Source organism: Lissotriton helveticus, chromosome 2_1, assembly GCF_964261635.1.
Source record: "Lissotriton helveticus chromosome 2_1, aLisHel1.1, whole genome shotgun sequence".
Lineage (NCBI taxonomy): Eukaryota > Metazoa > Chordata > Amphibia > Caudata > Salamandridae > Lissotriton > Lissotriton helveticus.
In genome coordinates this window covers 542803412-542819210 of record NC_136059.1, presented here as the reverse complement: position 1 = coordinate 542819210, position 15799 = coordinate 542803412, and the positions used below count along the sequence as shown (strand labels likewise).

The following is a 15799-nucleotide window of genomic DNA, read 5'->3' as shown; positions in this document are numbered from 1 at the left end:
TCATTTTACTTTTCTTGTGGGGCGATGCTACTCTGCCTCCGGTTGGGGCCTGTGGGGGTACCCATGGGACCCCTGTTTACAACCATGCACCATGGGGTGCCCGCCACAGGGTGCAAGGTTTTCGAAAGCACCCCTTTCTTTAATAGGTGCCTGTGTTGTCGGTCGGAACAATGGGAGTCCAACTGAACAGTGTTCGGAAACATCATAATCGGTCGGTCGGATTCCCCGAATCAGATTCGGCAAGAATGCTTTCTGACCAACATCGTAATCATCCCCTGTGTCTCTACTAGAATTCTTGAGAAGATTTCCGCAAGGACTTTAGACCACCACTTCAGGACCAAAAGAAACACCTCTGGAGGTATCATGTTTGGGCTTAGGGCCTTCCCCTTTTTAAGGCCCTTCTTGCCTCCAACACACTTTCCTTGATATTGACCAGAGGCCAGTGTGCCGTCTTCTCAGCACCAATCATAAGTTGCTCAATAACATTTGAGTGGCTTGTATTGACTTCAGGCGTGGGGCTAAAAACTGCAGAGAAGTGAGCCACCCAAACTTCTTTGTTGATATGTGTCTCCAGGCTAGCAAACTTTCACCTATTTTGAGCCAAAAAGCCCTTGTGTCAATTCTTGTTGCTGAATGTTCCATTTCTCTCCAGTGTTTATTTAGGACTTCCATCTTATTTTTCTTTATTAGGGCTATGGATCTTAATGGTGCCTCTCTTATCTGGTCTGTATCTTGTTCGAGGTGGAAAATTTGCTGGAGATTGTTTTTTTGTTTTTACAGTTCTCAAACCAACTATCACACTCGGTTGTACTTGATATACGTTTATTTTTGTTTGTACCTTTCCTGGTAGCAAAATGGGTTGGGATGTTCAACAGATTGTCATATAATAGTAATTTATTTCACATTCCAAAATGGATGTGTAAAGCGATCTTGGCAGGTTCGCTAATTCATTCTGTTAGTATTCTACAAAGTCGGGACAACATCTTAACTTTACTTGCGCAACCATGTCCCATGAGGACTTCAGGTCTTGTATTTCTCTTGGTTCAGGGTTTCCGTCATATTTCAGCTCAAGCGCGGTAATGATCACTTCCAACCTACAAACAAAATTGTCCCAATTTGTTATCTTTAAAAATATGTAATTGATTACGGATTGAGCCTTGCAAGCATTGTACATTGGTGTACTTTTGTGATCATTGTCGTATGAGTTTCAGACTGAGATAAAGCCATCCCCTACACAGAAGTGTACCAGGCCCTTGCCTCTTGTGTCCATTTTTGGGAAATCGTAGCTGACAAATGGAATCCCCAATGCAGATTTCCACTCATTCAATGATTTGTTGATTACTCCTCAATTGAAATTGCAAGAGATAATGCTTAGTATGTCCGGCTGATTTGATTCTTGTAGCACCTTGTTTATGGTCTCTAGTAGTTTTTGAAAGATCTACACCTTTCTCTGTAAATCACACACATTAATTATTCTCAATATGGAATTGTCAAATAGTTTAATAACGCATATTTGGAGAAGGTCTTGAAGATTATTCCAATTTCTTTAGATGCCACACATATATCTGACCTGCACGCTATCTGTAGGCCGCCACCATTTCTGATTTTAGCTAGTTCAATTGCGCATTTTGAATGGTTAATATATCCAGGAAATAACCATGGTGTTGATGTCCATGTTTCTTGAAGAATTATAATATCATAGTAGGTCAAAACTTTCACAAAATCACAATCTCCTGCCTTCTGGGGATACCACCAACATTTCAAGAGATAATTGACATATCTACTTTCCACCCAGGGGGATTTTATTTGGGCCCCCACAGGTGTTTTACTCGTCAAACCAAGTTTTCCAAATTACATGTTTTTGAGCATGTTGTCCTTTTTTCTTCCTGTAGTTCCGTATCCACTGCATACTGTTGATTTTGTTCCTCTTGGTCAGACTGCCACTTTCCCTCTCATTTCCCTTAATTTACAGATTGTTTAATGGAATCGTTGACATATGATCTCTAAGTAATCCATCCAAAAATACATCCACAAAAATAGATAAAACAAAATCACCAAAAGTGCAAAAAATCAAAGTATAAAAAATATATGCACAGAGAAAGCTGTGTTCTCTGAAACTTTCCAAACCAATAACAAAGTATAAAAACCCTTCCAGGAAAAAGGATAAAGGAAATTAAAAATAATATTTGTTATCATATAAGCAATATAATAGAAAGTTGCATCCTGAAACTAGAGCCTGACAAGAAATCTATAAAAAACAAAAAACACTCATCCACACAACCCAAATTACTCCTTAAACTTAACAAGTAAAATAACATTAATTGTAAATGAACGTACATATAACACGCTTTGGAAAACATTAAGGGCTCAGTTACGATGTCGGGTGGAAAGCTTCCGACCGCTGGTCGTGGGCTTTCTGCCCAAACATGGTAGGTTTGAAGTCTTACTGCCGTCTTAGCAAGACGGCGGTCGGTGTTTAAGCCTGTGGTGGAATCCAACGCAGTGGAGTCAGAAAGGCAGCATGATCCCTTAAGGATAGCGTTTTCAACAGTTGGGATTATGATGTTGGTTCCACGTCAGCCTTTCTGACATGGAAAGGATGCAGGAAAGCGACATTGGGGCCCCTAGCAGGGCGCCCTTCCCTCCAGGACCTCCACATACTGCCCTGGGGGGGACCAAACACATCCCTGCACCGTGGATTAAACCCAGATCAGTTGACTGGGGGTGAGTGCTTGCAATGTTCAACACTACGTCCATCATCCCCTTTGGTTTTGCTTTGTTCGCCCTAAGTTTACAGGGTATGCCCAGACGTGGGTCCCTTGCTCACTTTGCCACTATATTCAAGCTAGCCTGGCTGATGAAGGGTGTTACTCAGAAACCGGTCCCAGGATGCTTGTTTCCGGTTCAAGGAAGACATGGAATGGAATTTCGGGCTGGACTGTTCCCATGAGGCACAGGGTCAAGACTGATTTGCATATGGCTAGGTCTAAACTGGGGTGGCATGGTGAGCAAAAGAACGATGGACTTAACCCAGATCTCTTGACCGGGGGTGAATGTATGATTCATTCAGCATTTTGTCCATCATTTGTTTGCGTAGCACTTTTCGGCTACCGAATTTCCCTTGTCTGGGAGGGAGAGAGGGAGAGAGGGAGGTAGGGGTAGAGAGTGAGAGGCGGGGGAGAGAGAGGCGGGGGAGAGAGAGGGAGGTAGAGGTAGAGAGAGAGAGGGGTAGAGAGAGAGGCGGGGAGAGAGAGAGGGGTAAGAGAGAGAGGGGGGAGAGAGAGAGGGAGGGTGGAGGGAGAGAGAGGGGGGAGAGTGAGAGAGGGGGAGAGAGAGAGAGAGGGGGAGAGAGAGAGAGAGGGGGTAGAGAGAGAGAGAGAGAGGGGGAGAGAGAGAGAGAGAGAGAGGGGGAGAGAGAGAGAGAGAGAGAGGGGGAGAGAGAGAGAGAGGGGGAGAGAGAGAGAGAGGGGGAGAGAGAGAGAGAGGGGGAGAGAGAGAGAGAGAGGGGGGATATGTCCACTATGACCCTTAGATTTTTCCCTTGGGATACAGGGCAAGGACAGGAATCAAGCGTATCTAGCCACCAGTCATTGAACCAGACATTCTGTTGGACTCCAAAGATCAGAACCTTTGTTTTGTCCCCGTTGAGTTTAGGATAGATTTAAACAATCCAAGAGGAAACTGTCTGCATACAGCTTTTGAAATTAGTGGCAGATGCCTTAAGGCTGTTGGTAATAGACACCATGATTTGTGTATCATCAGCATAGGACATCCCCTCCAATCCAAAGGATCTGACAACCCTAGCCAGGAGGGCAACATAAATATTGAAAAGGGTTGGGCTCAAGGAGGAGCCCTGAGGGACTCCACACAACAGATGGTTAGGGGCTGAGTTAAATTGACCCATCTTCTCTATTTGTGCCCAATCACTAAGGAAGGAGGTAAAAAGCTTGAGGGCCTTACCCCCAACCCCTATCTCCTTGAGCCATTCCACCAGTCTCAAGGGAGATATAGTATCAAAGGCTGCAATAAGGTCAAGAAGAATCAACAGCGTAGTGTGCCAGGCGTCAACCTAAACATGAATATTGTTGATGAGAAACTCCAATGAGATACACGATTTCCTCCAAGTACTACAACTACCAAAATTGATGGAACCGCAGCAGAATCGCTAAAAGCACAAATCTCAGTGGCAGAGATACGTGGGGCAATAAAAGATCTCCCGCGCAGCAAAACACCAGGATTAGATGGTCTCCCTGTTGAATTTTATGCAAACTACACTACACAATTAGTGCCCCAGCTTGAATGGCTATATCAAGCGTCATTAGAGAGAGGAGCCCGCCCCCAAAGCACAATTCAGGTCCTCATAACATCCCTGCCCAAACCAGATAGAGAGCGTACTGACAACAGCATATAGGCCTCTATCCCTTTTAAACACTGAATACAAGATACTGAGTACAATTCTAGCTAGCCGCCTTCTCCCATTCCTCGATAAACGTATTCACCCAGACCAATGTGAGTTTGTGCCAGGCCGGAGCACTTCATTCAATATCCGTAGACTATACCACGTAATGTGGGCAATCCAGAAATATTTTGGTAATGCTGGATGCCTTTCCCTAGATTTACGGCAGGCTTTCGATAACCTCAGCTGGGAATATATGCTAGCCAGCCTTACTAAATTTGGGATCTCTGCAGAGTTTATTGAGTGGGTGAAACTCTTATACATCACTCCGACAGCGCAAGCTCGGACACAGACTCACATTTCAAGCCTGTACGTGATACAAAGAGGAACACAACAGGGATACTGTAGTAGGGGGACTAGAACAACCGAGGGAAGAGTGCCAGAAGTAGAGTGGTGGATCGCTGACTTGACCCTCCCCTCTTTACACTCCAACCAGACGAGTGGAGAACAGACGCTGCCGAGCTGTGGAATGAACATCACGACGAATTGGAGGACGGTCCCTTTAAACAGAACAACTTCGAGGAGGAAGACACACCCCCGGGTGACGCGGCACTCCAGGGATTGGTGAAAAACGAGGAAGAGAAGAGGTCGGCGGGTGACATCACCGAGGAGTTCTTGTGCTGCCGAGGCAAACGTGTAGATCCCGAAGGAGAAGAAGACGGTCGGAAAAAGAAGGCGAGAAGCGGAGGAGTCGAGACGTCAGCCCTGGAGGTTGCAGTGCCTGGAGGCCACCGTCACCGCGAACCGCCCAGCCACACTCTCGGAGGAGGAGTGTGGCTCAGCCAGGTACGTCAGCGTGTGTCGGGCTGGATGGGGAGGCGGGGAGTGACTGACAGAAAGCAGCCGAGTGAGTCAGTCACTGGTGGCGTACCACATTTGTAAATAGGAAACAGAGTGTTCCCGCTCCCCGCTCCCCACACAAAACACGTACCCTCACTACTCTTTGCCTACGCTTACTCACTGTATATAATCGTGCACCAGGTGATCCTTACCTCCCCGGGTACCTTTTGTGATAAAACACCCAGATAGCAGTTTCCCTGACATTAGTGTTTTCTTTTCACATGTCCCGCACTGGAGAACCAACACCAAGAGGAAGTCCCTACAAGCCCCAAGACCCAGGAAGACCAACCGGCGTGAAAGAAATTACGGATCGTACCATTTTGGCCCGGGAGAGACTCACCCTAAGAAAGAAGAAAACCTTTATAAAAATAAAACCTTATATACCAAGGTCTGGTCTCCGTGCCCTTCCTTCTACCCCGCCACAGATACCCATTGTCCCTATTATTTGTACTTTCACTAGATCCACTAGCACAAAGGTTACGTGGTGATAGGAATTCCTGGGGTATCCCACTGAGGCAGAAAATCCATGCCTTGTCTCTGTACGCGGACGACATAACACTATATGCCAGGGATCTCCGGTGTGAGTTCCAAACAGTCACTCAAATATTTGTTAAATTCCACATTATTTCGGGATTAGCCATTAACTTTGACAAGTCACTTGTGTTTCCCTTCAAAGAAAACTCTATGCCCAGAGCAATTTATTTTGAAAAAGAGGAACCGAAAGTGGCCCCAGTTACCTACAAATACTTGGGAGGGCGATTATACAGAGAGCAGCAAGACACCCTTGATGGAAATGTCCAAAGAGTGATTACCACCCTGCGGTGGCAGACAACCTTCCGGATATCACTTCCATTGTCAGTGGCAGGGAGCCTGGCCATAGCAAAAAATGTTTATGCTGCCGCGAATCCTATACTATTTCACTACACTTGCAATAGTGATACCCAATGCAGTGTTTAAACTATTGAATTCCATATTGACAGAATTGGTGTGGGGCACAGGGAGACACTGAGTTAGTCTGGCAAAGTTTTAGCTACCAGGAGATGTGGAAGGAATGGGTGCCCCTTATTTCAAGGCATATTGCATGGCGGGCCAACTGCAGTGGCTCACGTATTGGCTAGCAGGATGTATTCTACATAAGATAGCATACACCCCTGCTATGACTGCACGAGGCACGCTGCACACCCTTGTTGTGTCCTGGAAGGACCGCCTTACCTTCAACCCCACCACTCTTAAAAGTAGCGCTAACCTACTGAAAGAGAGCCTTACACTAGGCCATGGGTACTCACAAAAGTTCTCTCTGGGCCAAATTTACAGTGTGGTTTGCGGCCGAGGGCCGCACCGGTGGGGGCGGGGTCAGAGGGGGAGGGGGTGGGGCGAAAGCAAAAATAATTGTGACCATGAGGTTAAACACAGGTCCCTGCAGCAAACACCTTCGTCCACTGAGCCACCAGACCCAGCATACACACATCTTTCTCTCTCTCCCTCCTTCTCTCTCTCCCTCCTTCTCTCTCTCTCCTTCTCTCTCTCTCCCTCCTTCTCTCTCTCTCCTTCTCCCTCCCCCTCTGTGTCTCCCTCCCTCTCTCTCCCTGTGTCTCCTTCCCCCTCTCTCCCTCCCTCCCTCCGCGTCTCCCTCCCTCTCCGTCTCCCTCCCTGTCTCCCTCCCCCCCTGTCTCCCTCCATCCCTCCGTCTGTGTCTCCCTCCCTCTGTGCCTCCCTGTGTGTCTCCCTCCCTGTCTCCCACCCTCCCTGTCTCCCACTTTTCCTCTGTGTCTCCCTCCCTGTCTCCCACTTTCCCTCTGTCTCCCGCCCTCTCTCCCTATGTGTCTCCCTCCCTGTCCTCTCCCTCCCTGTCTCCCTCCCTGTCTCCCTCCCCTGTGTCTCCCTCCCTCCCTCTGTGTCTCCCTCCCTCCCTCTGTGTCTCCCTCCCAGTCTTCCACTCTGTTTCCCTCCCTCCCTCTGTGTGTCCCTCCCCGTCTCCCACTCTCTGTTTCCCTTCCTCCCTCTGTGTCTCCCTCCCTGTCTCCCACTCTGTTTCCCTCCCTTCCTCTGTGTCTCCCTCCCTCCCTCTGTCTCCCTCCCTGTCTCCCACTCTGTTTCCCTCTGTGTCTCCCTCCCTCCCTGCCTCCCTCCCTCCCACTCTCCCTCTGTGTCTCCCTCCCTGTCTCCCACTCTCCCTCCCTGTCTCCCACTCTCCCTCCCTGTCTCCTACTCTCCCTCCCTGTCTCCCTTCCTGTCTTCTACTCTCTCCCTGTCTCCCTCCCTGTCTCCCACTCTCTCCCTGTCTCCCTCTACCCTGTGTCTCCCTCCCTGTCCCTCTCGGTTTCCCTCCCTCCCCCTGTGTCTCCCTCCCTCCCTCTGTGTCTCCCTCCCTCCCTCCCACTCTCCCTCTGTGTCTCCCTCTCGGTCTACCACTCTCCCTCCCTGTCTCCCTCTGTGTCTCCCTCCCTCCCTCTGTGTCTCCCTCCCTGTTTCCCTCCCTCCCTGTTTCCCTCCCTCCCTCTGTGTCTCCCTCCCTCCGTGTCTCCCTCCCTCCCTCTGTGTCTCCCTCCCTTTGTCTCCCTCCCTCTGTGTCTCCCTCCCTCCCTCCCTCTGTGTCTCCCTCCCTCTGTGTCTCCCTCCCTCTGTGTCTCCCTCCCTCTGTGTCTCCCTCCCTCTGTGTCTCCCTCCCTCTGTGTCTCCCTCCCTCTGTGTCCCTCCCTCTGTGTCCCTCCCTCTCTCTGTGTCTCCCTCCCTTTGTCTCCCTCCCTCCCTCTGTGTCTCCCTCCCTCTGTGTCTCCCTCGCTCCGTCTGTGTCTCCCACCCTCCCTCTGTGTTTACCTCCCTGTCTCCCACTCTCCCTCTGTGTCTCCCTCCCTGTCTCCCACTCTCCATCTGTGTCTCCCTCCCTGTCTCCCACTCTCTCTCTGTGTCTCCCTCCCTGTCTCCCACTCTCTCTCTGTGTCTCCCTCCCTGTCTCCCACTCTCCCTCTGTGTCTCCCTCCCTGTCTCCCACTCTCCCTCTGTGTCTCTCTCCCTGTCTCCCACTCTCTCTCTGTGTCTCCCTCCCTGTCTCCCACTCTCCCTCTGTGTCTCCCTCCCTGTCTCCCACTCTCTCTCTGTGTCTCCCTCCCTGTCTCCCACTCTCCCTCCCTGTGTGTGGGGTCTGGGTCTCTCTGTCTCTCTGTATCTCTCTCTCTCTCTCTCTGTCTCTCTCCCTGTCTCCCACTCTCCCTCCCTGTGTGTGGGGTCTGGCTCTGGGTCTGTCTCTCTCGGTGTGTCTGTCTGTCTGTCTGTGTCTGTGTGTGTGTCTGTGTGTGTCTGTGTGTCTCTCTCTCTCTCTCTTCCTCTCTTCCTCCCTTCCTCTCTTCCTCTCTCCCCTCTCTCCCCTCTCTCCCCTCTCTCCCCTCTCTCCCCTCTCCCCTCTCTCCTCTCTCTCCCCTCTCTCCTCTCTCTCTCTCTCCTCTCCTCTCTCTCCTCTCCTCTCCTCTCCTCTCTCTCCTCTCCTCTCTCTCCTCTCCTCTCTCTCCTCTCCTCTCCTCTCTCTCCTCTCTCTCCTCTCTCTCCTCTCTCTCCTCTCCTCTCCTCTCTCTCTCTCTCTCTCCTCTCTCTCTCTCTCTCTCTCCCCCCCCTCCCCCAGTGCAGAAGCTTCTGGCTTAGTTGCAATAAAAACAAGCACATTCACAAAACAAACGGGTACAGACTGATAATTAAACCAGAAAACACGCTTGTGGAGGAAGCAGAAGCAAATACGCTTTTTTTTTATAAAAAGAAAACAAGAATACAAAGAGACATCTAGCAGGGTGCGGACCACAGCTCCGCGGCGAAGTGTGTGATGAACATAGAAAAGGGCACAATGGCCGCAGTGTACGCAAGAGCGGCCGCGATTGTAAAAAAAAAAAAAATGACGATCAAAGAAGCCGCATGCCAGCTGGGGGAAGGGGAAAGCATTCACGACCCTTAAAGAAGCTGCGACAGCTGTGCACGACGCAAGCGCTCTTGTTCGCATTCTAGCAAGCTGATCGCCGGCAAAGTAGCATTTCTCAGAGCTACTAACTGTCTCAGCCGAGACCAGCACATGCGCTGGATCAGACCGAGACCTAAAAATGGGGAGGGAGAACAGAGACATTCCTGACACACAGAATTGATGCCTACCATGGCTGCCGTGCTTATCCGTGAGAAATAACAATAGGCCTTCTTGTGATCCCTTGTATGTCTGGATGTTATTAATACTGCACCAATTTTTAACTAAGGGGAAGGGAGGTAGTTACGCTTTTAATATTCTAGATCACTGGAAATGCAAGCTATATGTTGTAAGTTATAAAACTCATTATGAGGGACACAGCTGTTTGAACTAAGATCTTGCAGTTATATTAACTATCAGATGCAATTAAATTCATAATGCACTGACCCGGATACACTACTATGTAATATGCACGATAATATAACTTGTACAACACACGAAATTTCATTTTGGCTTAATCTCTTGTGAAGGATACTGCACTACTTGTAAATCTCAATAAAATTTGTTTTTAAAAAATCCCCACAAAATATAAGTTCAGAATGAGGGCGCTAAATGTTACATAAACCTCTCAAACCCTGCAAACGGGGTGGAAGTGGAGGCTAAAACAGTAAATGAAAACTGACAATTCAGTGGCAAAGGCAGAGGCTTTTTAGGCTCTTCGTGTGAAGAACTTGCAAAAAAATGGGTGGATTGAATGAGCCTCGTGGTCCCCGTCTGCACCAGCTCATGTTTACACACAGCGTTTGGGCCCACAAGTTAGTGGATATCGTGATCAATGTATGAATTCCATGCGTGTTGAGTAACTTAAGAGTGTTTGCCAAGGGGCACCATCCCCAGATACCCCAAGAGATGGCTTACAAGAGAGAAACGCTTTTAACCATCTCACAAACGTGTCATTGAAGAGTGGCGACGACACCGTTTCCCTGACTTTTCTGCTGGCGTCATTGTTGTCTCAGGCTCACCTGAAGCTAACAGGGCAACAAACCCCACAGGGCATCGAGTTGTTAATTGGAAGACCAGGTCTGGAAACCAGATGTCGAGCTGCTAAGGGGGAAATCTGGCATTCCCAGGCCAATCACAGAATGTAAATACAGTGATCTTTTACGGGACACACAGACGAATGACAACCACTAGCTTACATTATGAAAGAAGTAAAGAACATCCGGGGCACTGGAATTATGCGCTTCTGCAGCTGTGGTGTGTTCTGTATGAATATGGTTTTGCCACACAATTAATTACCTGCTGCAAAATCTGCAGATTTTAACAAAAGATATTTTTTGTTTTCATCTCAAACGGATCAAAAGTTACTACAAGCAAGCAACACGTGTTGCTGCACTGGGGAAAACCATTGGCAAAGTTCGAATAGTAACCTTTCTGATGCATATTAAATTTGTTTGGGTCTTATGTTAAATTGGTACTAATGAAGTGAAACCTTTGCTCATACAACGTTACTGTGAGGAAAATATTAAAGTAACGAAGAAATACTTTAACAAAACGGGCCGCATTGCACTACAAATCTTCATTTTGCTGCTGCATAATACTTTTCACTTTGTCGCATAATTTAGCAGCCCACCCTTGCCACTTAACTTCAATGGCACTGCACAACACAACACACATTGGTATTCATGTAAGTGCTTATATTTTCTTAGTCGAATACAAGGTATCTATGCCAACTAAATGCAAACATAATATCGATGTGAAGGGAGGGGAAACACCTGTGGAGTTCTGAGGTTTCTGAGTGCCCCCGCCCCAAACCTAATCGCTCGAGGTGTTAGGCACTCACCCCTGGACGCTGGGCCCGCCCGGGGAAGCAGTGCTGCAGCCGCGCAGCAGCAGGAGGGCCGCCCGGGTGGAGAGCCGGGGGCCGCGCGAGGCGGCGGCACGGAGCAGCATGTTCTGCTCGGGAAACCTGTTGGAGCTGGAGAGACCGTGGAGATACGTCCAAGTGGGCCGCAGGACGCAATGTGAGCCCTGTCGGCCTGTAAGAGTGTGGAAGGAGGCGCCTCCTGCTCATCCAATCACATCCGAGCAGAAGGAGGGAGGGCGTCGGGCCAGATGTTTTCTGCGTGGTGCCCCTCTGGTGTGACGTGAAGAATTTGGTACAAGAGTCCCACCGTTACTGGAGAGCTGTAGACGCGTACGTTTTCACACACCGCGTGCTTCAACAGTTAAATCAGTTTATAATATATGGGAGGGAGCCTGCAACCCCTGAATAAAATCTCGTGTACAGTACACTGCATGATCCTGCAATCCATGTATGGCCGTATTAAAACCCCGTTTTAATTCCCTTACAGGCGATTTGTAACTTCCTGGTCTCCTGTGATAAAAAATGAGTAACTGCTCAACTGTAATTACTTATTACAGTTGAGTTCTGACAACAATCAATCAGGGGAAAGGCAGGAGACCAGTCATAATTAAAGCTGCAGTTTAAAACAAGCATTTGCAATGCAATAGGTCTCGCATTTATGCGAGTTTGAGCTTTTGACATTGCAAATCACAATGCCTTTTATTTTTGTTTTCGTTTTTAAAACATAAATAAAAGGCATTGTTATTTAGAATGCCAATAGCTAAAACTCATGTAAATGTGAGACCTAGTTGCATTGCAAATGCTTGTTTAAAAGGCAAGTAAGGCACCATTTTGTGGATGTGCGTTTGCGAGAGTGCTGCCTGCAGATTCCATTTCTGGTCTGGTCCGTCATGATACTTGGTGCATTCCTGCTGCCACCGTTTACCAGCCAGGGTACGGCCAGGTTTATAAACAGACATGGTCAATCCAACAGACAGTGACTATGCCTTACATTTATTATTTGCTGTTGTATATAGGGAGAACTCAGTCCAAGGGCTTCTGAGCGCTTTACATGAGCACCAAAGTATTCACACGAGGTCAAATGCATATGTGTAGGCTCTGGGAGAATATGCGGTTTTCTCAGAATCACACAATGTGGAGCCGACGCAGGGTCTTGAACCGTTCCAAACTTAAGCGATTTGCATGAGCACAAGTTACGTTTCACAAAGACACATTCATGTTTTGTAGGCAGGGGGAGATTCAGTGATTTGCCCAGAATGACAGGATGTTGGGTGTGTCTGCCGAGACCCGAACCCATTTCCCCAGGTTTGAGGTCGGCCCGCTCTAGCTGTTAGGCCACATCCTCTCCCCTTCGCAAGCTGTTATGTTTAGCAAAGTTATTGGGAGGTGTTTGCGGGTGTTAACAGTCCAAACTTTAGATGGTAGAGCGGGCCTCTAAAAATGTATTTCTGTGCCTAAGACTGCAGTTTTAACCAGTCACTTCCAACTCAAACCCTGGGAGTTCCATACTTTATTTGCCGCTGTTGCTAGCAGTTTTCAAGATCACACAATGTATGTTTAGATTTCCGATTTCAAACCCTAGGCTGGTAATGTGTACCAGCACAATAACAATTAACGAGAAATGGCAGGGGACCTAAGCGTACTTACTTAATAAACATTGAGTGCCGTCGGCAGGCAGTGCTTAATTTGAGCCAGTGATAACCGGCACCGGCACATATTTTTTGTGACCGACACTTGTTTCACCGCATCAGATAATTGACCACGTGGCTAGAGAAGGCAAAAGCGCACCGTTTGGAAAGACGAGGAATGAAAAATGGGAAAACCGTCACAAAGGAAGGAAACAGAAACTTGCACGAGTGACTAAAAGGGGGAAGGGAGTGTCCGGCAGTGGATTCACGAAACCCTGCCTTGGTGTCGGCGCGCACGCCCCTGGCTCATGGGAAGCGCCTCGACACCGGCATTCTTTCTGTCACAAATGAAATGCAGTTGGCAGCAGGACCCCTGGAGACAGCAACAACAGTCAAACGGAGGGCTGGCATGCTTTATCGGTGCACTATTAAAGTATAACTAACCGGCAGCTGAGGAAACCGCTGCAAGTGCAAGGCTACCTCGGACAATTCTCAATGCGCAGAGTTCGCTCACGCCTCCCGCGTAGGGCAGCTCGAGCTCCTAGATACGCATTCTTGAAAAAGAGGCGCGCTAAAGGGTGACGTGTTGTGCCGATGGTGTACTTTAGATGTTGAAGCGTTTCCTCCTTTGCGTGCTTCCCGGGACTGGCAGATAGTCAAAGATCTCCAATGAATATTTTTAGGGGCAAAAGTATCAGAAAGAGGCACTGTGCAATTAATCTTAATGCTGCATGGACAATTAACCAGCAGCACACCTGTTTCATGCGTGTAGTAGCTTACTACAGGTATAGCTGCAAAAGTCAACAGTACATCATAAATTACCACCATTGTGCAATCACAATAAAGAAATAATTTACACTGTTCTTCCGAGTGGCGTAAACAAACCTTAGCCCCCACCCCTACGCAGGGTATTCTACTAGGGCCGTGTCATACCTGGAGTTCACTAGCAGGCCGCCTAATGCACACCCCTGGGAAGCGGCCTCCCAACATGCACACTTTTGTCTTTAGAAAGCAGGCTCAGGCCTCTTAGAGCTGCTGCACCTAAAGGGGGTCAGAATATTCCGACTTTAGCTGTAGATAGCAGAGCGGTCTCTGAAGCCCCAGTGACCTCACAAGAGATTTCTATTGACAGAAGAGAGCGTTACACACAAAGCATAGCAGTCTCGGTTTTCAAACAGCAGCACTGTCTCGCACTGATAGGCACCGACTTTAACTATCACATCTGTACTCAGGTAACACAAACTACACTGCCTGGCTTTGGTGTGACACAGAAACAGAGTGGCCCACATTTACTAAGGCTTTGCTTTTTTCCAATGTGACAGGCATAGTTTTCACTTTGTAGCGCAAGTAATGTTTTGCGCTGGGAAAGTGCCCTTTTATGAGTGAGAAAGAGCTTTGCACTGCTTTGCATCACTTTCGTTATTTGGGCAGATCAGTGCAAATGCCTACAGGTTTTTAAAACTTCACCTGCTACATTACCAGACTTGAATATACATCAAAAAATAACACCAGCCTTGAAGCAGGTGTTAACAAGGTGAAATGTGTTAATATCTCAGAAACACCCACACGTGCTGAAGTGCACAACACATGTCAACGCCCCGATGTCCATTGATTACAGTCAAGGTCGAGGTTTATAGGGAATACCATAACATATTGGCTCACAGACGGAGGGCGCGATGCCGGAGAGCCACACCTCCGGGTAATCGCAGGTAGCCACACCCCCGTGATGGGGGTTTTCGGCGTTACCTGGTCGGCTTGTATGCTCACGAGCTCCGTGAATGCGGCCGCCTAATGCTGGAAGCTGCGGCTGAGGTGGAGATAAGAGGTGAAAGCAGCAGCTGTTAGGCTTGTTCGAGACGGAGATTGTTTGGTCTCTTCCGTGACTGAGCCGGGTTACAGCAGCTGTACAGCGTCTTGGATGCGGGCGTAACGAAGAGAGGCAAGGGTGAAGCGAGATAATGGGGACTGCAAAACTGATTCGGGCAGAAGCGGCTCCTTAGAAAAGAAAAGAAAGTTTGGTGGCGAGAAGCTTCCAGGAACCCGCGCTGGAGGATGGTTTGACTTTCGGCGGTTCAAGGTTCGTGGGAAAACTGAACGGAAGGAGTAGAAAGAGGTGACCAGGTGAGGAGTATCGACTGAGGTATAACGTGCAATAATACCGCAGCAGCAAGGTAAACAAACAAGCTAGCAACAAAGTAAACAAATCCCGCCGCCCCCCGTCCCTCACTTACCTACCTCCGGCCGCTGGAACACGCTGTGACGCACACCGCAACCGCAAGTCAGCCTGGAGCGCGCCTCCTCGGCAGAGAAGCGGGAGGACAGGAGCGTGACGCGCGTGAACGTGCACGTTGACGTTCCCGCGCGTTCACGGACCTGAGTCGGCTCGTGGCCAACTCTGTGTCGGGCTCGTTCACAGCTGCTACTCCCTTGACAGGGATCAAGGCGGCTATAGAACTCGCTGGCGGGAGCGCTTCGCGCTCCAACGCCAGGCGAGCCCTAAAAATGAAACTAAAACATGGCCTTTACTTTGTGTGTTCAGTTTTTTTTTTATGTGAACAGTGATAAACTGGAAAGAGCTATTTATGGCAACATGTTTATTTGGTGCACACTTAGGAAATGATATGAAAGACAGAATCTTTCTGCATATTTCTACACATTCTTGCATATGTTTAATTTTTCTCTAGAGATGTAACCTAAATTCTTCATGTTTTCAAACATATCTTTTTTTATATGAAAAGCATAGGGGTAGGGTGATGTTGTAACAATGTATTATAAGGAATAAAGCACCCCCATACATTATAAGGATATTGCAAGTCACCTCGAAGTTCAATGACCTTATAAAGGAACTCAACCATGAGATGTTTCAAGACATTGGCAAGGCAATTGCCCTGCACCCTCACGTTCCAAGAGGCACTGGGAGAATTTACTTTCTCTCCATTTGAGGTCTGTCTATTCTATTTTTGTATCTAAAACTCTATTCCTCTCTACCTTCATCTATCTCTTACTAATTTTAAGGACTTGTGGGGTCCCACACCAAGACATATTTCAACAGTTTTTTTGTGATCCTG

General features: G+C 48.2%; 1 protein-coding gene across 2 annotated transcripts in view; it reads right to left on the bottom strand.

The window, feature by feature from the left end:
- DMGDH (dimethylglycine dehydrogenase) overlaps positions 1-15799 on the bottom strand; it is a 635937-nt gene that overhangs the window by 509936 nt on the left and 110202 nt on the right. Inside the window, exon 1 of one of the 2 annotated variants that reach the window (XM_078675209.1) lies at positions 11080-11275. The exons of the other annotated variant lie outside the window; for it this stretch is intronic. Coding sequence (XP_078531335.1) covers positions 11080-11189 — 110 coding nt within the window. The 5' untranslated portion in view covers positions 11190-11275. Of the gene's footprint in view, positions 1-11079; positions 11276-15799 lie in introns of those variants that run through there. 2 annotated transcript variants of the gene reach the window in all.